The following is a 27,770-nucleotide window of genomic DNA, read 5'->3' as shown; positions in this document are numbered from 1 at the left end:
TGGCCAACCGCACCCTATAACTCAGGCAGATTCGGGACTTCCATTAATAGATTGAAGAGGTCGGTCTGCTCCATTTGGAGAAGAGGCGATTTAGAGAGGATTTGATAGAGGCATTTGAAATCATGGGGTGTTGGACAGATTAGATGGGGAGAAACTGGTCCCACTGGCAGAAGAATCCAGAACCAGATGACAGAGGTTTTAGGTGATTAACCAAAGTAGCAATGGCGACATGAAAAAAACCAATTTTAGGCAGCAAGGGTCATTAGGATCTGGAATGTGCTGCCTGAGAATGAGGGAGGGCAGATTTAATTGAAGCGTTCAGAAGGGAATTGGGTAATGATGTGGAGAGAAGCTGTTTGCAGGGTAATGGGAAAAGGCAGGGGAGTGGGTCTAGGTGAATCGCTCTTGCAGTGAGCTGGCGCAGTCACAATGGGCTCCTGTCCTGCATCCATTCTATGGTTTTATAATTAACAGCAACCCAATCCCAAAGTGAGCTTAAGGTCCATGGTGTTGGGGAAGGGGGGGGGCACAAAAGGGGGTTGAAAGACTCCTTTATTATCAAGTCTATCTGTTCACTGACTTTAGTGAACCAAGAAAGAGGTGCAATCTGTGCCGCAGTTATAGAAAGCTATGGTTAGACCCCATCTGCAGTGCTATGTTCCCTCTGGGCACTGGATTTCTAACCCTCAAAGCGTGTACGATTCAGTCATCAGAATAATTCCAGGGTTATGAAGATGTTAAATTATGAGGACGAGTTACATAGACGAAAGTTGGAATCACTCAAGTAAGAAATGAGCCAATTGAGGTGTTCAGGGTGACTAAAGAATTTAACAATACAGCTCTAGGAACTGTTTGCTCTGATAGGGGGAGTCCAGAACAAAGGGCATTCAGTTTAAAATTACAGCTGGTCTGTTAACAGAAAGCACTTCTTTGCAAAACAAGTAGTGAAAAGTTGGAAGTTGTTCTGTGCAAAAGCAGTCACTGCATTGAATTGGAAGTTTCAAGACTGGTAGATTTTTGTTTAGCAAGGGTGTTGCAGAATGTGGAAACAAGATGGGGAAAATCCAGTTTAAAATACGCATCAACAGTTCTTTAATATTATTGTGATATTTAGAATGGGAGATGGAACAGATGCAAAGAGCTACAGACTAGTTAGCTGAACATCTGTATTCAGAAAGATAATGGAATCTTTGCTCAGACATTTAAATGATGAACAGCTGGATCCTAAAAATCTAATAAAGAATAGTTAGCACAGATTCCAAATGGAAGGTAGATGCTCCGATCTCGCAGAATCCTTTTGAAGAAGGAATTGAAATAACGGACAAGATTAATGTGGCAGATGTAATGTACTTGGATTTTCAAAAACCCTTCAATAAGATACCATAGAGTAGGCTCATGACTAAGGCTCAAGACTGTGCAATCGGAGGGCAAGTGGCGCACTGGCTAACAAACTGAAAACAGGGAGTCGGTGTCAAAGGGGTTTAGACAAACTGGTGGAAAGTGTGAAGTGGTGTTTCACGGTGATCGGTGTGGGGCGGCTGTCGTTCACCGTTTACATAAATAACTGGAATCTGGAATCCGAGGTGTGATTTCAAAGCTTACAGCTGGTAGAAAACTGAAGAGTACAGTTAATAGAAAACTTGTAGAATAGATGTGCAAATGACCAATGAATTTCAATACTGGTAAGTGTGACATGTTGCGTTTTGATTGGAGAGATAAGGAGGCAACATATTCCTTGGAAAATAAAGAATCCTCAAAGGAATCAAGCAGTACAAAGGCATGTAGAGGTACATTATAGATCATTAAATGTAGCAGCGCAACATGAATCCATAAAATACAAAACCCTGCACTTAATTTCTGAAGAAGTAGATTTGAAAAGCCGTGTTAAACCTGTACTGTACAGGTTAGACAATAGAGCAGGCTCGGTGGGCTGAATGGCCTCCTCCTGTTCCTAGACCACACTTGGAATATTCAGTTCCTGGTCTACATGTTACAAAAAACGAATATAGAAGCACAAGGGAAGGTGCAAAATAAACAAGAAGTTATAAGGAAGATACCCCAGAGGTGAAAGGCTGAACAGGTTGGGGTTATTTTCTCCAGACTAAAGCGGGCTGAGAGGTGACCTGATCAGGGTTTCAAGAGGGGGCTTTGACAGGGTACAGAGATTTCCACTTGCAGGAGAATCCAAAACTAAGGACCATAAATATAAGACAGTTATCAATAAATCCGATAATACAATTCCGGGGAAACTCCGAGTATGTTCGGATTGTGGATCCGGATGGGGTAGTTGAGGCGATGCATTGATGAGGGAGTGAGAATCTGCGGCTAGGTGTAGGTGCTTCAGGGAGGGGGAGGCTCCCAGGAGGAGCACAAACACCAGCACGGATCTGTCGGGCCGAACGGCCTGTTTCTTGTGCTGTCAATTCTGTGATGTGGGAATGAATGGCAGAGCAGGTTTCAGGGACGGAATGGCCCAATCCTGGTCCTGAGAGGTTAGGATCGGAGTTGCTGACAGCGGGACTTGGGGAGTAGAGAGATGGAGTGAAGCAGCAGCCTGACATAGAGATCCGTGCCTGACGTGGGAGTGCTGGAATGCTGATATTGGAGGAAGGAGTTGCATCCTCCAGATTTCAGTGGCTGCGCTGACGGGGACGCACAGGGGCTGCTGCTTGTCCCACACTCTGTCCCTCTTTGTAAATATGGGAGCGAGTATTGATGTGTCAGTGCTGGAGTGGAAAGTTGGAAAGTGTGGCTGGCCTGAAAGTGGCAAAGAGATCGTGAGAACCATGCCCACATCCCCATGGATATCTGAGCACTGAGTGACTGGGATGCTGAGGGGCAGTGCTGTGCCGGGCATCTCTCCTTGCTGCTGAGCTGGAGAGACACTAAACCAGAGCACAAGCGGTTAACTGTGTCACAGGTGAACTTCGGGTGTTTTTTTTTCTCTCTTCCCTCCCTCATTCATTCATTATCTCCTCATTGCACCTTAACAGGGCACTGTCAGAGAGAGGGCTGGCGAGTGAGAAGCAAATATTTCATCCTGGCAAAGAGAACTGACGCTGAGGAACTGGGAGAATCGTGCAAAGCTCAGACAGATCGAGACAGAGGGAGAGGGGTTAAGGCTGCCCTCTGTGCATCAGTGTGAACTCCGCCTGGACCAGACACCCAGAGGGAGGAAGAGAGAGAGAGGGGGGGTAAGGCTGCCCTCTCTGTATGTGTAAACTCCGCCTGGACCAGACACCCAGACAGAGAGAGGGGGGGTAAGGCTACCCTCTGTGTATCAGTGTGAACTCCGCCTGGACCAGGCACCCAAACAGAGGGAGAGTGGGTAAGGCTATCCTCTCTGTATCAGTGTGAATTCCGCCTGGACCAGACACTCAGAGGGAGAGAGAGGGGGTAAGGCTGCCCTCTCTATATGTGTAAACTCCGCCTGGACCAGACACTCAGAGGGAGAGAGCGAGAGAGGGGGCTAAAGCTGCCCTCTCTGTGTCAGTGTAAACTCCGCCTGGACCAGACATTCAGAGGGAGGGAGCTGTGAGCAATGTGCGGGATGCTGGCCACTCACCTTACCCCACCTGCCCCAGGAGCTGCCAGCCAATGTTTCTCCCCCCGTGCAATCCATCTGGGCAGCAGGTGCCCCCGCAGCTTCCGCTAGCCCGAGTCAGCGAGCCCGCAGCAGAGAGGCAGCCAGCCAGGCAGCCCGGGGAAGATGAGGCTGGGTGCGATCCGGCTCGCCTCCTGCCGCCTCCTGTTCCTGATCGCCGCCGAGTCTTACTGGCTCCTCGCTGCCCTACAGAGGAGCGCAGCCCAGGAACATGCCCACTCCATCCGGCTGGAGGGGGACATTATCCTCGGGGGGCTGTTCCCTGTCCACTCCCGGGGCCAGTCCGGGGCCCCCTGCGGAGAGATCAAGAAGGAGAAAGGCATCCACAGGATGGAGGCGATGCTGCACGCCGTGGACCAACTGAACCGTGACCCTGAGCTCCTGGCCAACATCACCCTGGGGGTCCGTATCCTCGACACCTGCTCCAGGGACACTTACGCCTTGGAACAGTCCCTGACTTTCGTGCAAGCCCTGATCGAGAAAGATACCACGGATGTGAGATGTGCTAGTGGAGAGCCACCCATCATCACTAAACCCGACAAGATCGTGGGAGTTATAGGAGCCTCTGCAAGTTCAGTCTCCATTATGGTGGCCAATATATTGAGACTTTTTAAGGTAAGATCACTGTGTCTATCAGTGTGTGAGATAGTGTGTGTGAGAGTGTGTGTGTGTGAGAGTGTGTGTGTGTGTGTGCGAGAAAGAGTGTGAGAGAGTGTGTGTGTGTGTGAGAGAGAGAGAGAGTGTGTGTGTGTGTGTATGAGAGTGTGTGAGTGTGGGAGAGAATGTGTGTGAGATAGTGTGTGAGAGAGAGTGTGTGTGTGAAAGAGAGTGTGTGTGTGTGTGTGGGAGAGAGAGTGTGTGTGTGAGAGTGTGTGTGAGAGAGATACGCGTGTGTGAGATAGAGTGTGTGAGACAGAGGCAGAGAGAGTGAATGTGAGAGACAGAGGCAGAGAGTATGTGTGTGAGAGAGAGGCAGTGAGTGAGTGTGAGAGACAGAGACAGGGAAAGTGAATGTGAGACAAAGACAGAGACAGTGTTTGCAAGTGAATATCAAACTGTCATTATGCATGTTTAAAAGACTCCTGTCGACTGAAACACTAATATTTATCAACAACACACGATGCTATCTCGATTAATGGTAACTGTAAGCGTACACTTAGTGGGATCACTGGGTTTGATGAGTAAGGGTCTTGCAGGCGATTGGCATTCCTTATTTTTGGCATTATCTCTGTCAATAATTTCTCTAGCTTCAGTCGGTGCTTAAACACTGCAATCTGTCAGTCTGCATCGAACAGCCCCGGGACCAGCATTAATAGGATTGGATTGGAAAGAGAGTGCTGGGACTCGGTGAAGGAGGCAAGTTTCAATGGTCAGAGGTCTGAGGGAGGCAAGTAGGTTCCAAGAGTTTCCCGAGGCAGTTTGGTTTGGTTGTTGCTGACGGTTTTAGAAATATCTCATTCAGACCTCTATTTGTGGGAGAGTTGCTGTGACACAGAAACACAATCCTCGCATTGAATGAGGTGGCGAAGGAGTTTCAGTCTGGGCAAAGGTAAACAGGCGGAAGTTCCAACAATTCATCTCTTCGTGCGAGAGGGACAATTAAACACCGAGATTGCAAATAAAGTTACACACTGCGGTCTTAATCGATGCAAGGTCATGTCTGCATCCTCGGGGTAAAGCTATTTACCCATTCCATTGCTGCAGCCCACTTTCTGGTGAAGAGGGAGATAGCTGGCTCTTACAGATTTAATTACTCTTTCTGATCTAATGTTCAGGTTGTTGGATTCCAATGAAGGAATGATTACTCATATCGACTTTGTGTCAGCCACCCTCAGGGGCTGGAATGTTCAGGGGAATGGGTGTAGACTCACAGGTCACCATTTAGAACAAATGGTTTGGGGTTTCAAAGTCCTGCCATCAGCCAACTGACTCGCTTCCTGAAGTTGGTGGCCTGGCTAAAATATCCCCCCTTCTTCTAATGTCCAAAGTCCTGTTTAGGCTGCGAGGCTACAAGTGATTTCAGAGTGAGAGTGTACAGGTATGAAACCCATTCTCCCTGATCATTCTACACCGCACTTCATTCAATGCGAGGTCAGATTTCGTCCCTCGGTTGCTCGCTGCATTGTAGACTGGGGCGGTTTGACCATTTCTTCAGAGCTGCTCACTTGGGGAAAGGGGCAAATGAAACCTCTGTGAGCAAATGCTGCGAATGGGACTGTTGGCCATGTTTTGGGAACTCGGGCTGAAATCTGTTTGACACACATGGGTGTGGGTGTAAATATATAACGTGTGTCCTGTACAGGTTGAGGCTCATTCTCCGCCTAACATCCTGGCTGCAAACAGGCTTCAATAATAGTGGAGGCTTGTGAGGATTTAATAGAAGCGAGAGCAAACGCGAAAAACATCATTAAAAGTACCAGACTGCATTGAATGGGTTAATAGTAGTTTATTGTTAGTATGCATGTGCTTGGCACTGAATATTGCATGGCGTTATGAAGCCTGAACGTTGAGGAACCAATCTGTATGCTGGAGCTAAGAGCAGACAGCATGTCTTACAACATTTTCACCATTAACTGACAAAAAACAATCTGTTCATCAATCTGATTTTACGACCCGTGGTATCAGTGCCGTGGAAACAAGTCGAGCGAGCTTGAGAACTCCTTGCCATGGTGTGCTGTAGTACACAGTATGATAAAAGGCTGGGGCACCATTATCACAATGGAGGCAGTGTGTAATCTCACTAAATGTAATTTATAAACAACCCAAAAGCCGTGTGAAGCAATGCAATAATAGCAATGGGGCGACTGAAACAGCATCTAACCATGTGGTTTCTACAGCGAATAAATAATACACTGACCTTTCTAAGCGATCATTAATTAGGTAGCAACTGCAAAGGTGGAAGATATGACCATCGATCTGTTGTCTGAGTGTTGTTTATGTTGATTGAAATACCACACGCTCAACAATAAATGCCCTTAAGAAATATTCCCTGTTTTACATGGATCAGAATAAGCTCCTATTGATAGAAAATGGATATGATTTAAAGGGGCTGTTAAGAGGTACTTGTGTTTTTTTAAACAGAGTAGGCTTTACAATAATGATTACTTCTATATTGATATGCCACAATATCTCACCTACACAGGTTAGAGTCACAGTATAATTATACTGGGGCTTTCAAACGAACACAATGTGCAGGAATGGAATAGCTGTAACGTTATATGGGCATCAGGTCATTGATCCTATTCCTGCATGTTTTAAAGTTTTACATGAGAACACCTCAAGGAGGCAGTCTTTCATCATTTAGACTTCATGCCAGGTGTAAACCTGGGTGCGTTTCTGATCTTGAAGGTAGTGAGTCGAGGTTGGCTACTCACTCAGGGAGAAGGGAGGGAGATTCAGCAAGTGAGTCACCCTTATCTACTTCCATATATTTTCTCAGTAATATACCATCAGAACATCGAAGGCTTGGGAAAATGCTGCCTGCACATTTTCTTGGGGGGAAAAAAACCTTGGGATGTGGGTGTTGCTGGCAAGGTTGGCAGACATTGCCCTTCCTGAGTTGATATGAGAAGGTTACGATACAATTGAATGGCTAGGGCACTTCAGAGGACAGTCCAGCATCAACCACATTGGAGAGGGACTGGTCAAACATAGTCCAGACTTGTTGAGATGTCAAACCTCTTTCACGAAAGCACGGCATTCATGGTCAGTTTTCCAGAGCTGAATTCAAATTTACACGAGAGACTGCAATTTACATTCTCTGGAATATTAATCCAGTAACAAATCACTGCACTGCAAAACCATCGCTAACATAGTAGAGCAAATAATCCAGTAACAAAACCACCTCACTGCAAAGCCATCGTTAACATAGTGGAGCAAATAATGTAGGAATAGCCCAGCACAATTTTTAGTCAATGCTGAAAATGCCATCATTCTGGCTATGAGCTTTTTAAAAAAAGTTGTAATGTTTACCTTTCAAGGATTATATTATTCCTGCCTAAAATGTTAGATATTTAAATTTGATAGTATTGAGAAATAAATGTTCCTTTCAACAGTTTTTTCCTTGCTTGCCACATCCACTTCCGCACTGCACCACCCCATCATCCCCAATATTCCCCCTCACCCCCCCCCCATATATTCCCCCGTTACTCTAAAGGTATTGACTGGCATGTTGACATTTCTTCAGTAACTCATCATATTTAAGGTGTGGATCCAGGTACCTTATGCTGAATGGGATTCAATTGAGGAATCGAGAACATCACGGATGAGTCTGAACTCAAAGCCAAACTCCATTGGAGTGGATTTTTATAAATTTTATAAAATAGCTCTGTAGATAATGGCCAGCAGTGAGATTTCACCAGCATGTTGCACAGAGCATTTTGGAAATCTGCAATATCTCAGTGTTTTAAAAAAACTTAAAATTAAACACAAGGACTGAACTTTATTCACATCATTATAAGCACAATTTGAACGCTAATCCCTCCAGGACTACATTGCAGTAACTGCGTCACTTTCTTTGTTGATTTTGAATAAGTTGAGACTTGAAATAGGAGCGTTTTCTCTACCTTGTGGCTGCAACTGTCAGCAAATTGGAAAGATTGTACCCTGAGCTGGAAATGTAATTAGTTTTTGAGAAAATTAATTGTTGGATTTGCTTCATAACACACAGCAAAGAGATCTTTCAGTGTACATGAAGAAATAAATAAGTCCATATAAATAAAGCCTGCAAACTGCAGCTCGTTTCCAGCTGTGAATTGGAATGATTTATAAGCAGACACTTGTTAGCAACAAAATTTGAGGTGAGCCTATAAATTTACCTTCACGCTTCCACCTCCAAGAAGTGGCTTTTTCTGCAGATGCTAGGCAAAATAATGGACAGAATGCTTTGCAGGACAATGTAGGAGTAAGCGGAGGTCTGTAGATCTGCAAAAGTACATTGCTGAGAGGGATGGTTGATTCCCAGTGCGCTTCTGACATGCTGTGATTTTGAAAGCGGAAATGGGAAGTGGCAAGTTGCACAAAAATGGTGGGTTTGTTCTATGGCACACAAACAATATAAGAGCGTAAGAAATCGGAGCAGGAGTAGGCCACATGGTCTATCAAGCTTGTCCTACCATTCAATATAATCATAGAATCCCTCCAGTGTAGAAGGAAGCCATGAGGCCCATTGAATCTGCACTGATTCTCTGACAGAGCATCTCACCCAGGCCCCATTCCCATAGCCCCATGTATTTGCCCCACTAATGGGCACCATAGCCAATCCACATCCATCGAAACATAGAAGAAACATAGAAAAACTACAGCACAAAACAGGCCCTTCGGCCCCACAAGTTGTGCCGAACATATCCCTACCTTTTAGGCCTACCTATAACCCTCCATCCTATTAAGTCCCATGTACTCATCCAGGAGTCTCTTAAAAGACCCTATTGAGTTTACCTCCACCACCACTGACGGCAGCCGATTCCACTCGCCCACCACCCTCTGTGTGAAAAACTTCCCCCTAACATTTCCCCTGTACCTACCCCTGAGCACCTTAAACCTGTGTCCTCTCATAGCAGCCATTTCCACCCTGGGAAAAAGCCTCTGAGAGTCCACCCGATCTATGCCTCTCAACATCTTATATACCTCTATTAGGTCTCCTCTCATCCTACGTCTCTCCAAGGAGAAAAGACCGAGCTCCCTCAGCCTATCCTCATAAGGCATGCCACTCAATCCAGGCAACATCCTTGTAAATCTCCTCTGCAGCCTTTCAATCTTTTCCACATCCTTCCTGTAATGAGGCGACCAGAATTGAGCACAGTACTCCAAGTGGGGTCTGACGAGGGTCTTATATAGCTGTGTACAATTTGAAGGCTAATCCCTCCAGGACTACATTACAGTAACTGCATCACTTTCTTTGTTGATTTTGAATAAGTTGAGACTTGAAATAGGAGTGTTTTCTCTACCTTGTGGCTGCAACCATCAGCAAATTGGAAAGATTGTACCCTGAGTCGGAAATGTAATTAGTTTTTGAGATTGCCCCACCGTGGCCAATCCACATAGCCTGCATATCCTGAGACTGTGGGAGGAAAGCGGAACACCCAGAGGAAACCCACTCAGATACGGGGAGAACATACTAACTCTACACAGACAGTGAGCCAAGGCCGGTATTGAACCTGGGTCCCTGGTGCTGTGAGGCAGCAGTTCCAACCACTGTGCCACGAAGCCACCCAATCATGGCTGAACTTGGGTTTTATTTTCCCACCTGTTCCTCATATCCCTTAATTCCCTCACAAAAGAAAGATCCCTCTATCCCAGCCTTAAATGTAATCAATGATGGAACATCCACAACTCTCTGGGTAGAGAATTCCAAAAAGTCACAATCCTTTTGAATGAAGTCATTTCTCTGCATCTCAGTCCTATCCTGAGACTGTGCCCATGTTTTAGATTCCCCTTTCAGTAGAAATAATCTCTCAGTGTCTGCCCTATCAAGCCTCTTCAGAATTTTGTAGAGATCACCATGTATTCTTCTAAACTCGTGAGTATAAACCCAGTTTACTCAGCCTCTCATCATAGGACAACCCCTTCAGCTAAAGGGCCAATTGAGTGAGCCTTCATTGTCCCGCCTTCAATGCAAGTATATCCCTTCTTAAATGTGGAGACCAAAACTGCTCACAATATTCCAGATGTGGCCTCACCAAAACTCTGCACAGCTGTATCAAGACGTCCTTATTCTTGTACATCAATCCCCTTGCAATAAAGGCCATCATGCAACTTGCCTTCCTAATTGCATCTGTATGTTAACATTCTGCATTCCTTGTATAAGCACACCCAAGTCTCTTTGAACATTAACACTTACAAGTTTCTCACCTTTTAAAAAATATTCTGCTTTGTTTTTCTTCTAACTAAAGTGAATAACTTCACACTTCCCTATATTAAACTCCATCTGCCATTTTATTGCCCACTCACCAACCTGTCCATATCGCTTTGCAGCCCCTCTGTGTCTCCCCCACAACTAATTGTCAGCTATTTGAGGGGTGATTTGTGATATTACTGGCAAGATGGCCGTCACTCGTGACCACTCCTACAGGGTGTTCCCATGAGGTTGGGGATGAGGTGGAAGCAGCCAATGGGTGCACCTCTACAGTCTGCTTCACTGGTGTCAGTGCAGAGTCAGCCTCTGTCACACAACCTTCCTGTATAGTCCTCAGTCAGACCAAGGTGATGGATTCTGATTACAGGGCTCTGTGAGGCACGTGCCCCCACCTCCCCCTCCTCAATTTCGTCTTGGAGACCCTCAGCCCTTTGATGGAGCCCTTGAGCATTTTGGGGTGCCCACCAGCTAGGCAATGGCCTAGTAATATTGCTAATCCAGAAACTCAGCTAATGACCTGGGGACCTGTGTTCAAATCCTGCCACGGCTGATGGTGGAATTTGAATTCAATAAAAAAAATCTGGAATTAAGAATCTACTTATGACCATGAAACTATTGTCGATTGTTGGAAAAACCCATCTGGTTCACTAATGTCCTGTAGGGAAGGAAATGTGCTGTCCTTACCCAGTCTGGCCTACATGTGAGTCCAGAGCCATGGCAATGTGGTTGACTCTCAACTGTTGTTGAGCAACTAGGGATGGGCAGTAAATGCTGGCCAGCCAGCGATACCCATGCCCCACGAATGAATAAAAAAATCTATAGAATGTGACATTCATTCTATGCATATCAGTGCGCTGCTCCTATTATATATGTGTGACTCCCTGGGAGGTTGGCTGTGCTTTCAATGGAGGACCTCATATGCTCATAACTGGGACATTACAGTGCTCATATGATAATGGACTCGTCCATTCTGCTCCCATCACTCTGCATAGTATGTGGGATCTCCAACATGTGGACACACACATCTCCTGTTGTTGGTTCAGGAATACCAGCTTTGTCTATAACTCCCAATGCTTACATCTGCACCCAGCTGAGCGTGGCTGTGTCTGTTCTTTGTCTCCAAATGGGGACTACCCACAGCTGCCTTCCCCTCCCACTCCTCCTGCTCATTCATCAAGTGCTGCTCAACCTATGCCACCCATTCTCAGATGGTTTGATTTCCCACCATGGTGGCTGCCTCTGTGCTGGTGGTGGGTGTGTTCGACTGGTGTGACTGCAGCTTCTTGGCAGATGACCAAAAAGATGTTGCCCTGGCCTGTCGTGGCTCCCCCTCCACATTTGTCCCTGTGGCAGACTTAAGGTGATTAGGTTAAATCACCTCTGCCAGCAGATGTTTCCGTAGAGTTGGAGCAGCCCACCAGGTCCAATATTTTAAAATGAAGGCGATTGGGGAGGAGGGATTTCCATCCCTGTCATCTGGAAATGATCTGATATTTTCACCCTTTCAACTCCCATCTTACCATCACCCTCTCCCTCACTCCTTGCCAGCCTAACTACGTCAGGGGCGGCCTCCTTCATGGGTATTAGACAAGGTCTGGCATCCCACTGCTAGACTGAGCTTATGTTGTATGCTTGTCACTCCTCCACATTCAAGATGGAGAGAATTAGGGCCATAGTGTCCTCTTCTCTACTTCCAGCTGCACTAATATGTGATGTTACTATGTGCAGCATAGCCTCTTGCGCTCTCTTGGTGGTGGTGGAGGCATTTCCAATAGCTCCGTAATGCCCCGGCACATACATACGTGCTTTAATTGTTCAGGAGGACTATGTGCTTTCAGGCTGTTCATCTTGTGGATATGCCTGAGACTACAGACCTGGAGGCCTGTCATCTGAGTGCAGTGCTGCACTCACCCTGCAGTCTGTAGAAGGCTGTTGAAGTGGCACCATATTCAGGTCCTTCTCTTTAGCTGCAGCCACTCACTTATCCAACCTCCAGCCAGGCCTTCTTGGTCTACCTGACTAGCCTTCTCCTGCCATGCTCCAGAATGAAATGACACGCAGTGATGCCATGTCCCCGATAGAACCTCGAGGGAGGCAATGCTAAATCTAGGGTCAAGCTAGTAGGGGTGCCTATTCACCTCCTCTGTCGCTGATCTGCTTCTTCTATTTCCGTTCAGACTGGCTACAACAGTAGCTGCCTTTAAATCTCTGCTGCCTTACTGCTCTTCTGTCTATTCTATGCCTCACCACTGCACAGCCTGGTCTCTGACTAGCCTTCTCATTAAAAGTGATGCAGGGACCTGGAGATGCTCCCGAGGTCGTGCAGTCCCAATCTGAGAATGAAAATACAGCCGAATCTCTGTCCTTCTCTCACATCAATGTCTACATCCTGTCGACTTCAATGGGGATGAAGTAGAAATGGTTGAGAGCTTCAAGTTTTTAGATGTCCAGATCACCAACAATCTGTTCTGGTCCCCCCATGCGATGCTATAGTTAAGGAAGCCCACCAATGCCTCTACTTTCTCAGGAGGCTGAGGAAATTTGGCATGTCTGCTATGACTCTCACCAACTTTTACAGATGCACCATAGAAAGCATTCTTTCTGGTTGTATCACAGCTTGGTATGGCTCCTGCACTGCCCAAGCCCGCAAGAAAATACAAAGGGTTGTGAATGTAGCCCAATCCATCACGCAAACCAGCCTCCCACCCATTGGCTCTGTCTACACTTCCCGCTGTCTCGGCAAAGTAGCCATCATAAGTAAGGACTCCATGCTTTTATTGGTAGAGGGATTGAGTTTCGGAGCCATGAGGTCATGTTGCAGCTGTACAAAACTCTCGTGCGGCCGCACTTGGAGTATTGCGTACAGTTCTGGTCGCTGCATTATAGGAAAGATGTGGAAGCATTGGAAAGAGTGCAGAGGAGATTTACCAGGATGTTGCCTGGTATGGTGGGAAGGTCTTATGAGGAAAGGCTGAGCGACTTGAGGCTGTTTTCATTACAGAGAAGAAGGTTAAGAGGTGACTTAATAGAGGCATACAAGAGGATTAGATAGGGTGGACAGTGAGAGCCTTTTTCCTCGGATCGTGATGGCTAGCACGTGGGGACATAGCTTTAAATTGAGGGGTGATAGATATAGGACAGATGTCAGAGGTAGATTCTTTACTCAGAGAGTAGTAAGGGCGTGGAATGCCCTGCCTGCAACAGTAGTGGACTCGCCAACATTAAGGGCATTTAAATGGTCATTGGATAAACATATGGATGATATTGGAATAGTGTAGGTTAGATGGGCTTTAGATTGGTTTCACAGGTCAGCGCAACATCGAGGGCCGAAGGGCCTGTACTGCGCTGTAATGTTCTATGTTCTAATAATAAATCAAATCAAATCAAATCAAACATCGGGAAAATCAAAAGCTTTCTTCCTCTCCTAAAATTATCGTCTCAGAGTTTTTACCTCTCTCTCTTCAGGAATCTGGACACAAGCCATCTCCATATATGCGTACAAAATTCTGTCGCCCCCACATTCATCTCAGTACCTATTTCTCGTTCTCCTTCCCCCCTGATCCATGTATTCTATGATGTCTTTGTTTATTCATTGTTTGGCCTTTTACTTATGCTTCCGACTCAGGAACATCATCTATTGCCTATTATCCTTCGCCTGTTCATCATGGTCCCATTGTCTTTTACCTTATTCATATATATTCCATGACGTCAGTTGTACCTTTGGCTTTTCTTTGCTGTCTATCTTGTACTCTCTCCCTTGAAACATATTGTCATGTCAAGCATCTTTTTGTTCCCTGTGTACTTTTCACCTTTTTGACAAGCACATTCTCTCTCCAGAGGCCTACTTTTCTCACTTTGCAAACGAGAATTCCTCTGCTTGCTCCGAATTTCTCAGTTAATGACCAGATGACACCCACTACTCGGTAAGATTGCATTACAGAAGATTGTATCCCTGCTTTCATCTTCAGTGTGTAAACTAATTTCATTGTTCAAGCTATGAATAATTATTAATCGCAATTTGTGTGTGAATAGCGTTTTTAACATGGAAAAATATTCCAAGGGGAGATAAAGAAAACATGGATGCCAAGCCTTTGAAGCTGTTTGGCGGAGTGACTAACAGTTTGATCAATACAATGGGATTTAAAGAAGCTCTTCAAGAATTTGCTGGTGGAATAGTGAGAGGCTTAGGGAGGAAATTGCAGTGTGCAGAATCTAGGCAGCTGCAGTCATGGCTAAGAATGGGGTAAAGGGACAGAAGATGCACAACATAACACAGTCAGAGGAGTGAAGAGTTTAATGGAGGATGGATTGCAGGAGAGTGTTTACTGAATTGAATGCAACAAGGGAAATTGGGTGATCACCATTTTTCTCTCTCCCTCTCTCGCTTCTCTCCTCCTCTTTTCAGCCAAATCAGTTCCAAACAGAAATCCGATGACCAATGTGATTTATTTTCTGTACGTATTCACAATAGTGTACCATCGAGACATGAAGGTGGTAATTTTGACTTGGTGTGTAAGTGTGAGCTGAGTGATAGTGAACTGGCAGCCCGTTCGACATCTTTCCCAGTTTTATTTCTATTGACTTCAATAAGGAGAGCTGCAAATGGGCCCATTATCACTCATTTTACACTATGGCAAAGTCAAGATTGAGCTCAGTTCCAGTATAGAGGTTATAATATAAGTTCAGCAAAAGAGCAAAATGCCTCAGTGAACAAAATCTATAATAATGTTAGAAGCAGAGTGATGCCATTGTGATATCATTCATTGCAAACCTATAAATTTAACAATTATTTAAGGAGTACTGCAAAGCAATGATGTAAATGTTGGAGATTAAGCGAGTATCATCTATTTTGCTGTGGATAAGGTATTATTATGATCAGATTGTGACATATTGAATACAATTTTAAAGCAGATGCTCCTGTTCCGAGCTGAGTGAGGCTAAGTGTACATTGGCACAGGTTGGACTGTAAAGTTTTGCATTTAAATAATCAAAGGGGAAAGATAAAGTGGGGTGTACAGTTTAGGGCAAGAAGGATCCGGTTATTGGAGAGGTGAAGGGATGGTAGAGTTAGAGGAGAGGAGGAGGAGATAGGTGATAGGTAGAACAGATTAGGGGCCAGGAGACGGCAAAGGCACAGTTGGATAGAGGAACAGATGCACAAACATGTTAAATTGACAGACAGGAAAAGACTACTTGTTCTATCAAGCCCGCCCCCATCATGCTGATGGCTGGAGATTAACTATTATTAACTCTTTCAACCTGCTTCAGTAACCATACGATCTTCCATTAAAGGAAATCAAAGAAGGTACAGTAATGGAAAAAAAACTTCAGAAAATTCCTCTCTGTTTAACCAATGCAGAAAATCATATGGATCAAATGCTAACTTAAAAATCACTTTCCTGCTATTATAATGCAAACTCTGATCCAGGCAAGATCAAGACCAGCTCTCTGCTGAAGGCAGCATAGTCAGCAGCCAGCAATACATTCCAGAGCTGGCTATTCTCTGGAGAGGGAAGAACCACCTAACATCCAATCTATTTCTGCTCTTCAAAAAGTTTAAAAGAGTCCCTCGTGCTGCCCATTCTATTAAACTGGAAAAATACTTCAATTTAGAGACTGAGTGTAATGATGCTCATTCACGAGTTTAGAGAAAACACAACTAATTTTTTTACAGGTTAAAACTATACAGAGGCTTGTAGCCTCGTCGCTGCAATTAGCTCCCGAGGTGACTCTGAAGTACAGAGGCTGGTGTTTCCAGGGTGATCCCCTACCCTGCTCCCTGATTGGTTCCCTGAGTCATATGGCTGACCCTGACTCTTGCAGTTTGACCCTTAAAGGGACAATCACCACATTTAGGATGAGGAAAGTTGAGTTGGTTTGGAAGAGTGGGAAAAGTAGAGCAGGATTAAGGATCAGGAGAGAGAATCAAATGATGTCAGAATACTGATGGAGCATGCAATAAATTGCAGCACTGTTGGAACCAATGATATAATTGTAGTCAGCCTGGATAGAGGGGAGGTATGGGCAGAACAAGGCAGGTAAAGAAAAGTGGGTAAAAGAAGGAGAAAAAAGGAAAAAGGGAAAGTGAGGACAAAAGAAAAAGGTGAGGAGGACAGAATGGGGAGGGCAATTTAATAAAAAGCTGTCTTAAGTAACATTTAATAAGCGGATTGGCAAAATTATTTATTGAGATTTTGCCTTTGCTCCTTTTAGGTTGTAGGAATAATTATTTTTATTATCAGTTTGATATTGATTCCTTCCTGAGAACTTCTAAAGACTTACAACTATGCAGCTAGTCACATTGGAGGTACAATGCATTACAGATACTCAGGGCCTAAGGAAAGTCAGGGCAGAAGCAGATCTAAGGGAGAGATGGTTCTTAATTTAATAATTTCCCAGTGATATTGTGATATTGGTCAATCAACATCAGAATATGTTTCCTGTCTCGTGTTACCTGCACTCTGTGGAGATAGAAGTGTGACTGTTCTGTGAGTTGAAAGGTGTCATGTTATTAATGTGTTCTACTAGCCCTGTGAATGAACAAGCTGTTACAAAGTGAAAATGACTGCAGCTCATGGATTTTCTGAAGGATTTATGCTGCTATGCTCACTTCCCCAAGTTGAGAATAATCACAAGATGACAGGTCTGGGCTCTGGGAAATGGAATTTTCCTTCAGAAGCTGAAGAGATGAAACATTTGACACTAAAACCACCCAAATACTTTGGGTATTTTTATGCAATGTTACGTGGAGCTGCTGATTGGCCATTCGAAGGGCACTGTGAGCATTTGCATACTGCACAGGAAAGTGATTTGCATTGTTGTCAAAATACTGCATCTCCTCACCCAACAACACCATGCGAGCACCTTCACCACGCTGGCAGCAGTGAATTAAGAAGGTGACTCAACACCTCCTCTTCGAGGACATCGAGAGATGGGCAATAAATACTACCTTTGCTAACACACCCCATATTCTGAGAATGAATTTTTAAAAAGAGTATGCAGGCAAAGTAACAACAGAAAGAGGTTATTAAAAAAGACTTTATTCAGTTAAAAGAGTCCTATTGAAAACATTTGAGTTTTTAAATGACTCACAAAAACTATAACTCTATTATAGCCATTGTATAATGTAAATCTCAATCACTCTAATGACTGGATCCTATATCTTGTTGAAAAAGTTGTGCAGTCCAAAATAAATGGCAGGACAGCCAAATGGATGGTTTGGCTTTTAGGATTTTGGGATGAATCGAAACTCCCAGTCGCCAGTGAATAGACTCTCAGTTCATGTCATCAATGAGCTGGGATCCACAGGCTGCACCTTCAGTTACTGCTCTCTGCTCACCCATGGAGGATTCAATTACCTTGAGCCTGTGAAACAAATGAAAACAGGTTGTAGCGAGCAAATCCAGTTTGTGCTTCAGTTGTGGAACGTCAGTAAAAATAACACTGAACCGAACTCTCAAATTCAGTATAAATGACATGGTTATTCCCCGTGCACCTTCTGTTCGGAACAATCTAGCGTCCGTTCTTTACAGCCTTAGAGATTTAAAGAAAGATCTTGGCACTTATGTGAGATGTGACAGTGGAGTTCAAAACGCTGAGGAACGTTGTTAGGATAATTAGGGGGAAAACTGTTTCCAATGTCAGTAGAGTGAGTGACCAGACATCACAAATTTAGGTATGTGGCAACAGAATTATTCAGAATGATTTAGAATGTACCAACTTAAAGGATGATGGAAGCAGCTTTAATAGTAACTTTGCAAAGGAAGTTGGATGTTTACTTGTAAAGGAAAGAAATTGCAGGGCTATGAAGAAAATGCACTAGTTGGGAATAATTGGAAAGATTTTTCAATGGCCCCTTTTCCATGCTGCACGAACATACAAACATATGAATTACAAGCAGGAGTGGGCCACTCAGCCCTTCCAGCCTGTTCTGCCATTTACTAAGATCATGGCTGATCTAATTGTAATCTCAACTCCACATAATGACTGACCCCCGATAACCTTTCACCCCCCCCCTTGTTTATCTACTCTAACCTTAAAAATACGCATTGACCCTGCCTGCACTGCTTTTTGGGGAAGGGGGTTCTGAAGATTCACGACCCTCTGAGAAGAAAAATTTATTCTCATCTCTGATGTAATCTCACTATTTTCAAACTGTGCTCCCTTGTTCTAGCCTCTCCCAGACCAGGAATCAACTTTTCAGCATCCACCCTGTCAATTCCCCTCTGGATCTTATATGTTTCAATAAGATTATCTATCAGTCTTTTAAACTTCAATGGGTACAGGCCCAGCTTGTCCCACCTTGCCTCATAAGATAATCAGCCCAATCCCAGGAATCTGTCAAGTGAATTTCAAGGCGACCAAAACTGTACACAGTAGTCTAGATACGGTCTCTCCAATGCGTTGTACAACTATAGCAAAACGTCCTTACTTTTATATTCCATTCCCCTTGCAATAAATGACAACATTCTATGTACCTCCCTAATCATTTGCTGTACCTGCATATTAACGTCTCCTGATTCCTGTACCAGAACACCCAGATCCCTCTGTGCCTCAGAGTACTGCAATCTCTCTCTATTTAAATAATATGCTACTTTTTCATTCTTTCTGCCAAAGTGGACAAGTTCACATTTTCCCACATTATGCTCCATCTGCCAAAGTTTTGCCCACTCACTTAAGATTATAAGATGTAGGAGTAGAATCAGATCTTTCGGCCTATCGCGTCTGCTCTGCCATTGAATTCGATCATGACTGATCCGATATGAAAATCCTCAACTCCATTTTCCCGCCTTACCCCCATAACCTTGGATTCCCTTACTGATTAAAAATCTGTCTTTCTCAGCCATGAACATACTTAGCGACCCAGTCTCTACGGACCTCTGGGGTAAAAATTCCATAGATTCACTATCCTCTGAGAGATGAAATGTAAAATACATCAACCACATTATCCTTATCAATCTGACAAGCAAATTGCCTTTACAAAATTCATGCTGGCTTTCCTTAATTAATCCACACTTATCTAAGTGCCTTTTAATTTTGCCCTGACTGTCAGTTATAAAAGCATTCCTTTAAATTTAAAAGGTTAAACTGGTTAAACTGACTGGCCTGTAGTTACTGGATTTATCTTCATACAGTTTCAGAATAATGGTGTAATATTTGCAATTCTCCAGGTATCTGGCGCCAACCCCAAACTTAAGGGGGACTGGAAGATTATGGTCTGGACCTCTGCAATTTCCACCCTTGGGAATTTTTCTGCGAAAGCCTTAATCTGTGAGAAGAGGAAGGGGCACTTGTCATTTCCCTCTGTTCAGTACAAAAAGTTATTTCAATGAAGATAGTTGGTTCTGTGCTATTTAAAGGGGTAATGCCACCCCTATCAGTTCCTTTCAAAATCCCCTTAGTCAAAACTGTCCTGAGCTTTCTGTATTCCAGGAACATGGTGGCACTGCTGCCTCACAGTACCAGGGACCCGGGTTCAATTCCCGGCTTGGGTTACTATCTGTGCAGAGCCTGTATGTTCTCCCTGTGTCGGTGTAGGTTTCCTCCGGGTGCTCCGGCTTCCACCCATAATCAGAAAGATGTACAGGTTACGTGCATTGGCCATGCTAAATTCTCCATCAGTGTACAGGTGCTTGAGCGTGGCGATTAGGGGATTATCGCAGTAACTTTATTGCAGTGTAATGTAAATCTACATGTGACACTAATAAATAAGCTTTAAATTTTTACTTGTCCAGTTTGAGTTTGGGCTAGAATCTTCCCACAATTTGGCTAAGTATCATTTTCGGTGGGAAAACCGGAATTGATCCCGTCAGTCCCTTAGGCACATTCTAGACTGGAATTGTTAGACACTTAAAACAAACTTTTCATGTGAATAATGCTACTCCAGTGGTGCTGTGTGTCTGATTTACCCATCCCAGGGTCATCTGAGCAATTCAATGTATTTAAACAGATCTACAGCACTTGGTCACAGTCCTGCCAAGAGGATGGCAGCAAAGCCAGTTCCAAACTTCATGGAGGGTGTTAGGACATTGATGATGGATGCTTTCTATGTTCTTGTGTCCTTATGCCCATTATAAACCTATCTATGTTCTTATGTCCGCTTCACAACTTACTCTCCTACCTATCATTGTGTTATCAGCAATCATCTATTCAGTCCCTTCATCCAAGTCATTGATATAAATTATAAATAGTTGAGGCTCCAGCACTGATCACTGTGACACTCCATTTTCACATCATGCCAACCAGAAAATTACCCCTTTATTCCTACTCCCTGTTTCCTGTTCACTATCCGACCCTCCATCCATGCTAATATATTCCCCCTACACCATGAGCTTTTACTTTGTGCAGTAATCTTTGGTGTCCACCTTGTCAAATGTCTTCTGGAAATTCAAGTACAGCACACCCACATGTTCCTCTTTATCCACATTGCTTATTATTTCCTCAAAGAACTCCGATAACTAAGTCAAACAAAACCATGTTCAGTCTGCCTGATCGCATTGAGATTTTCTACCTGCCCCACTATCACCTTCTTAATGATAAGATTCCAGCAATTTCCCTGTGACAGATGTTAAGCTAACTCGCCTATAGTTTCAGCTTTTTGTCTCCCTCCCTTCTTGAATAGAGAAGTCAGATTCACTATTTTCCAATCTGATGAGACCTTTCCAGAATTTATGGAATTTTGGAAATTAAAATGAATGCACCTACTATCTCAGCAGTCACTTCTTTTAAGACCCTAGGATGAAATCCATCAGGACCTGGAACTGTAAGCTTTCAGTTCTAATAGTTTTCTCAGTATCCTTTCTCTGGTGATTGTAATTATTTTAAGTTCCTCCCTTCCTTTCACCTCCTGATTCACGATTATTTTTGGGATGTTATTTGTATGCTCTACAATGAAGACAGAACAAAGTATCATTTCAACTCACCTGCTATTTCCTTATTTCCATGATTAATTCCCCATTCTCAGTCTCCAGAGGACCAACATTAATTATTCATTTCTTTTTTTAAATGCCTGTAGAAACTTGTATGACCTGTATTTATATTTCTAGCTAGGTCTCTTTTGTATTCTAATTTCTCCCTCCTTATTAATCTTTTAACCATTCTTTGCCTTCTTTATATTCTGTCCATTCCTCTGATCTGCCAGTCACCTTTGTGGAACTGTAGCTGTTTATTTCAATTTGCTACCATCTCTAACTTCTTTAGTTAGCTGCAGATCAAGTATCTTTCCTTTTGATTCTTTCTTTCTGACTGGAATGTATTTTTTCTGAGTATTCTGAAATATCGCCTCAAATGTCTGTCACTGCATCACTACTGACCTATCCCTTAATCTAGTTTCGCTGTTCACTTTAGTCAACTTTGCTTTCACGCTCTCATAATTGCCATTATTTAAGTTTAAAATACTAGTCTTCGATCCACTTTTCTCTCCCTCAAATGGAACATGAAATTCAGTCATATTAGGATCACTGCTACCCTAGAGGTGCCTTCTATGAGGTCATTCATTAATCCTGTCTCATTGCAGATGATCAGATCTGATATAACCTGCTCACTGGTTGATGCTAAAAGATGCTGCTGTAAGAAACTATCCTAAAGAAATCTCTATGAACTCTTCGTCCAAGCTACCTTTGCCAATTTGATTTGTCCAATCTAATTATGGATTAAAATCCACCCATGATTATTGCTGTACCTTTCTCACAAGTCCCCATTATTTATTTCTCCATACCCCATCCTACAGTCTGGTTACTGTTAGGGGGGGTATAAACCACTCCCATAAGTGGCTTCTTATCTTTATTATTTCTCCTCTCTAACCAAACTGATTCTGCTTCTTGATCTCCAGAACTAAGGTAATATCTCTCTGTTGTACTGATTAACAGAGCTACCCTGCCACCTTTTCCAAGCTTCCTGTCTTTCCTATATGCCATGTCTCAGTAATGGCCATCAGATAATTCATATTTATTTCTATTTGTGTTGTCAATTCATCAATTTTGTTACGATGTGCATTCCAATACAGAGTTTTTAGTTCTGTCTTTTTACTATTTTTGTAACCTCTAGCCTTATCTGCTAGTGAACTCTTAGGTTTGTACTCTGTCCCTTGCTGCCATGCTCTGATCATCACCTCCTTTATTACTACCTTGCTGTCTTGCCTTGTCTTCTCCATTTAATTTATCACATCTTTCCAAATTTGATCCCTTGCCCCCATTCTTTAATTTGAAGCCCTCTCTATCACCCTATTTATAGGACTCAGCAGAACACTAATCCCAGCATGGTTCAGGTGAAGACTGCCCCAATGGTACAGCTCCAACTTTCCCCCATACTGGTGCCAGCACCCCAAGAATCAAAGCCCATTTCTCGCACAAAAATCTTTGAGCCACACATTTACCTTTCTAATCTGATTTACCCCACACCAATTTGCTTGTGGCTCAGGTTGTAATCCAAAGGTTGTCACCTTTGAAGCTCTGCTTTTTACTTTAACCCCTCACTGCTCATACTCCCTTAGCAGAGCCTCTTTTCTAATTCTACCTGTATGATTGGTACCCACATCATTCGCCCCCTTCCTCTGCAAGTTTCTCTGCTGCCCAGAGAGATGTCCTGAACCCTGGCATGCGGCAGGCAACACAGTCATCTGGACTCCTGCTCTTGGCTGCAGAGTACTGTGTCTACTCTACTGACCGTACTGTGCCAAACTACCCTGGCAACACCCTTTATATTTAAGTTTATTGATTAGTGTCACAAGCAGGCTTTCATTAATACCGCAATGAAATTACTGTGAAAATCCCCTAGTCGCCAGACTCCGGTGCCTTTTCGGGTACACTGAGGGAAAATTTAGCATGGCCAATGCAGACACTGGGAGAACATGCAGACTCCGCACAGATAGTGACGCAAGCCGGAAATCGAACTCCAGGTCCCTAGCACTGTGAGGCAGCAGTGCTAACCAGTGTGCCACCACCCAGGAAAATTCCAGCCATTGTGTGCCCTTGTACTTTTTTTCCATGTCTTGTTTTGAATTTTATTCAGAAGAGAATGGATAAGTTGGCGATGCTTAAATGGGATGCATATTGACTGCATCACTTTTGTTTCCCAAATTTATTGTAACTAATACAAAGGAATACCGCAGCATTATCAACTATTTTAAATAGTGTTAAAGATGGAGCTAGTGTCACATAAATGACAACATGCAATTATTTACCCGTCTTCCATTGATGTGTATTACCTATCGCCCAAAGATAACTTGGAGTCCCTTTCTGTTCCTTCAAGCATTCTGTAATTGAAACATTATGTTGAGATTAAATACTTGCTTTTAAGTAACAATTTATCATGTATCTGAGCAAAGTCTCAAAGCATTTCTCATAAATTCCTTTTGAAATGTCTATATATATTTATATATACCAACCAATTTGCACGCAGCTCCAACACACCTGTATTTTGGAAGCACTGAAACCATTGTCTTTCATTCCTGCCACAAACTCTGTTCCTTGCCTACTGTTTCCAGCCATTTCCTTGACACTGTTTGAACAGTTAAAACCTTGGTGTTTTGTGCTTTGCTTGACTCCGAGTTGAGCTTCACACCATGTATCTGCTCCATCATCCAGACTGTCTAATTCCCACCCCTGTAACATCACCAGATTCCGATTCTGGCTCAACTCTGCTGTTACTGCTTCTTGCACGCTTTAGTTACCCCCAGACTTGACTATTGCTGCACTCTCCAGGTAGGCTTCCCACCTTCTATCTTCACTGAACTTAAAACTTCTGCATCTCATATCTTAATTTGCAACATGTTCTGTTCACTTAGCACCTCCGCGCTTGTTGACATAAACTGGCTCCTTTTTCAACCCAATTTTAAAATCAGTTTCAAATCCCTCCATGGCACCATCCCTCCCTATCTCTGTAACCTCCTCTAGCCTTACAAGCAGGTAAGGTCTGTTTGCTCCTCCAGGCCTGGCATCTTGTGCGTCCCCAAATTTAATTGCTTCAGTCATTCAGCAGCCTTGGTCATAAACTCTGTGTTTCCTTTCTTAAACTTCTCTCCCCGCCCTCCCCCCCCCCCCCCCCCCCCCCCCGTCTCTCTTTTCTCCTTTAAGATGCTCCTTAAAACCTACCTCCTTGTGCAATCTTCTGGTCTCCTGTCTTCTTTTGTGGCTTAGTATCAATGTTTTTATTGATAATGTTCCTGTGAATGCCTTGGAATATTTTGCTACATTAAAGACAAATTGTTGTTGAGATGAAAGATTAGTTGATGGCGAGATTAGTGGGCAGTTACGATGCTTTGCAATAAATATGAGAGAGAGCAAGACAATGGGAAACAAGAACAGCAAGATCAAACTGCGGTGGGGTGGGAGACTGGAGGAGGGGGTGGTGGGGTTCCATTTGTAAATAGTTGACTAATGTTTTGTTGTGGTTGTAGCTGCCTACAATTGATTCAGAACCAGACTGAGGAAGGAGAAAGTATTCCTGAAAGTGAATTCCTCATGGAAATGTTCACAGTTCTATGATGTAGTTGGGGTGGCACAGTGGTTAGCACTGCTGCCTCACAGCACCTGGGACCTGGGTTCAATACCGGCCTCGGATCACTGTGTGGAGTTTGCACTTTTACCCTGTGTCTGCATGGATTTCCTTCGGGTGCTCCGGTTTTCAGTCCAAAGATGTGCACGTTGGGTGGATTGACCATACTAAATTGCCCCTTACTGTCCCAAGATGTGTAGGTTAGATGGATTAATGGGGTTACTGGGATGGGGTGGGTCTGGGTAAGATGCTCTGTCAGAGAGTTGGTGCAGGCTTGATGGGCCGAATGGGCTCCTTATGCACTGTAGGGATTCTGTGATTCCGAACATGCATTGTTTTTCCAGACCAATATTTATCCCTCAACCAAATTCACCAAAACACATTATCTGTTCATTACCTCATTGTTGCTTGTGTAAGTTTGCTGTGTACAAATTTGCTGTTGTGTTTCCTACATTACAACAGAAATTATACACAAAGTAGTTAATTGATGGTAAAGTACTTAAGCTTGTGAAAGGCACTGGGTAAATGGAAGGTTTGTTTTGGACCATGCAAAGGCTTGACAGTTACATAGAAATGATTAGCTTGTGAATTTAGAAATGTCCTCAATAACAACTGATGGCTTTTTGTATAATGAATGATTGTGTTTGGCAAGATATCTTCTGTCAAATTTAATTTTCCCACAGTTGTTACAGTCTACTCATTTTTCTCAATGTTCTCACTCATTATCCTGGTTTTATAGTTACCTCTCACTCTGTACCATTAAAGAGTCTACATTTTAATAACCTGCAATAATCACCCCTTTTGACAGGATCCCACGCATCGAAGTGTGACTCAATTTTTTTTATCAAATATGTGTTGCAGATGTATTAATTCACTTGTGATTTTTTGGTGCTCACAGTGCTGATGCATCATTCACACTTAGTTCACAAAAGCTTGCAACAAAAATGTTTGTATAAAGGATGCTGTGTGCAATTTTGTTATCTAGCGCTTCACACCTCTTAAAGGTCCCCATTGTGGGTGCATAAGTATACACAGACTCAAATTCAAATTGTATTCAAGCTTTTAAATCATGCCGTTTAATGACCATTTAATGGAGGAAAGAATTGCCTAAAAATGCATTCTTACAGTGGGACTGGAATTGTAATAGAATTCTATTGAAACAATAGGTAGATCATTTTGCACAGTGCAACATCAGGTTTATTATTCTAATTGTACAAAGAGAATGCAAAATTGAGAGGCGCATTCATTTGCAAAGAAGGTCTAGTTAACTTAGAATTCACAGTCACAGTTGATTATCAGTTATCATGTAGACATCACCATATAAGAGCTGGAATTCCCCGGCCGTTCACGCCCCCAGGATTCTCCGATTCCGCAGGCAGCGCACCTCGCCTCCGGGTTTCCCACCGGCGTGGGGTGATGTCAATGGGAAGACAGTGGTGGGATCAGAGAATCCTGCCGCTAGCGAACAACGTGCCACCTCCCGCAGGTGGAGGCCGGAAAACCTCGCCGAAGGAGTTTAAAATACACCTTCAAGTTAATGTATGTTTCCGCTAACATCCATAACAAATGTTGCAAGGGGAACGGGGCTAAATTGAAGTTAAGACACTGGCAGCAGAGGTTTGGTTGATCTCAAGTTTATCGAGGGTAGCCAAGAGTGCATTGGAAGAGTTAAGCTCAGGGGTAGTGAGGGCATGAGGATTTCAGCAGATGAGCTGAAGCAGGACAAAATCAAATGACGTTATGGGGGTGGAAATAGATGGCCTTAGTGATGTCATGAATATGAAGGCAGTAGCTCATCTTGAGGTCAACGATGACATGAAGTTTGTGGAAATGCTGGCTTAATCACAGCCTGACGCCAGTCAGAGGAATGGAGTTCATAGAATCCCTACAGTACAGAAAGAGGCCATTCAGCACATCTGTACTGACCACAATTCCACCCAGGCTCTTTTCCCGTAACCCCACATATTTACCCTGCTAAACCCCCTGACACTAGGGTCAATCAACCTAACCTGTACATCTTTGGACTGTGGGAGAAAACCCACGCAGACACGGAGAGAAAGTGCAAACTCCGCACAGACAGTGACCAAGGCCAGAAGTGAACCTGGGTCCCCGGCGCTGTGAGGCAGCAGTGCCAATCACTGTGCCACCGTGCCGCCCAGTTGGTAGCTACAGAATGGATTTTGGAGTTGGGACCAAAAACAAAAGCTTCAGTCTTCCCAATGTTTAATGAGAGGAAATTTCTGTTCATCCAATACTGAATGTTGGATAAAGTAACCTGATAACTTAGCAAGAGTGGAGGTGACGAGAGAGGTGGTGGTGAGATAGAGCTGGGTGTGGTCAGCATATATGTGAAAACTAATGCTGTGTCTTCAGATGATGCTGCTGAGGGGCAGAATGTGGATGAGAAATAGGAGGAGACCAAGAATTAATCCTTGGGAGACATCCGAGGTAATAGTGTGGGAGCAGGAAAGAAATCATCGCAAGTGATTCTCTGATCTTATGATTAGATAGGTAAAAATGGAACCACGTGAGAGCAGTTCCACCCAGCTGAGCGACAATTGAGAGGCATTGAAGGAGCATGGTGTGGTCAACACGTGTTAAAGGTTGCAGACAGGCCTAGAAGGATGAGGAGAGAAAACCTACTTTTGTCACAGTCACATAGGATGTCGTTTGTGACAGTTCTATGCCAGAGTGGAAATCTGATTGGAAGGATTTAAACACTAAGTTTTGGGAAAGATGGGAATGGATTTGGGAGGTGACAACATGTTGAAGGAGTTTGGAGAGGAAAGGAAATTGGAGATGGAGCAGTGGTGTATAAGG

At 43.7% G+C, this 27,770-nt stretch overlaps 1 protein-coding gene across 1 annotated transcript in view; it reads left to right on the top strand.

The window, feature by feature from the left end:
• Window positions 1-3,709: 3,709 nt before the first annotated feature.
• LOC144499224 (metabotropic glutamate receptor 8-like) overlaps window positions 3,710-27,770 on the top strand; it is a 472,228-nt gene continuing 448,167 nt past the window's right edge. The window contains exon 1 of the mRNA XM_078221343.1: window positions 3,710-4,219. Within this exon, the coding sequence (XP_078077469.1) occupies window positions 3,710-4,219 (510 nt within the window). The remainder of the gene's footprint in view (window positions 4,220-27,770) is intronic.

This window comes from Mustelus asterias, chromosome 9 (assembly GCF_964213995.1).
Source record: "Mustelus asterias chromosome 9, sMusAst1.hap1.1, whole genome shotgun sequence".
Taxonomy (NCBI): Eukaryota; Metazoa; Chordata; class Chondrichthyes; order Carcharhiniformes; family Triakidae; genus Mustelus; species Mustelus asterias.
Note: the sequence above shows the minus strand (reverse complement) of the source record. Positions and strands in the feature narration are given on the sequence as shown.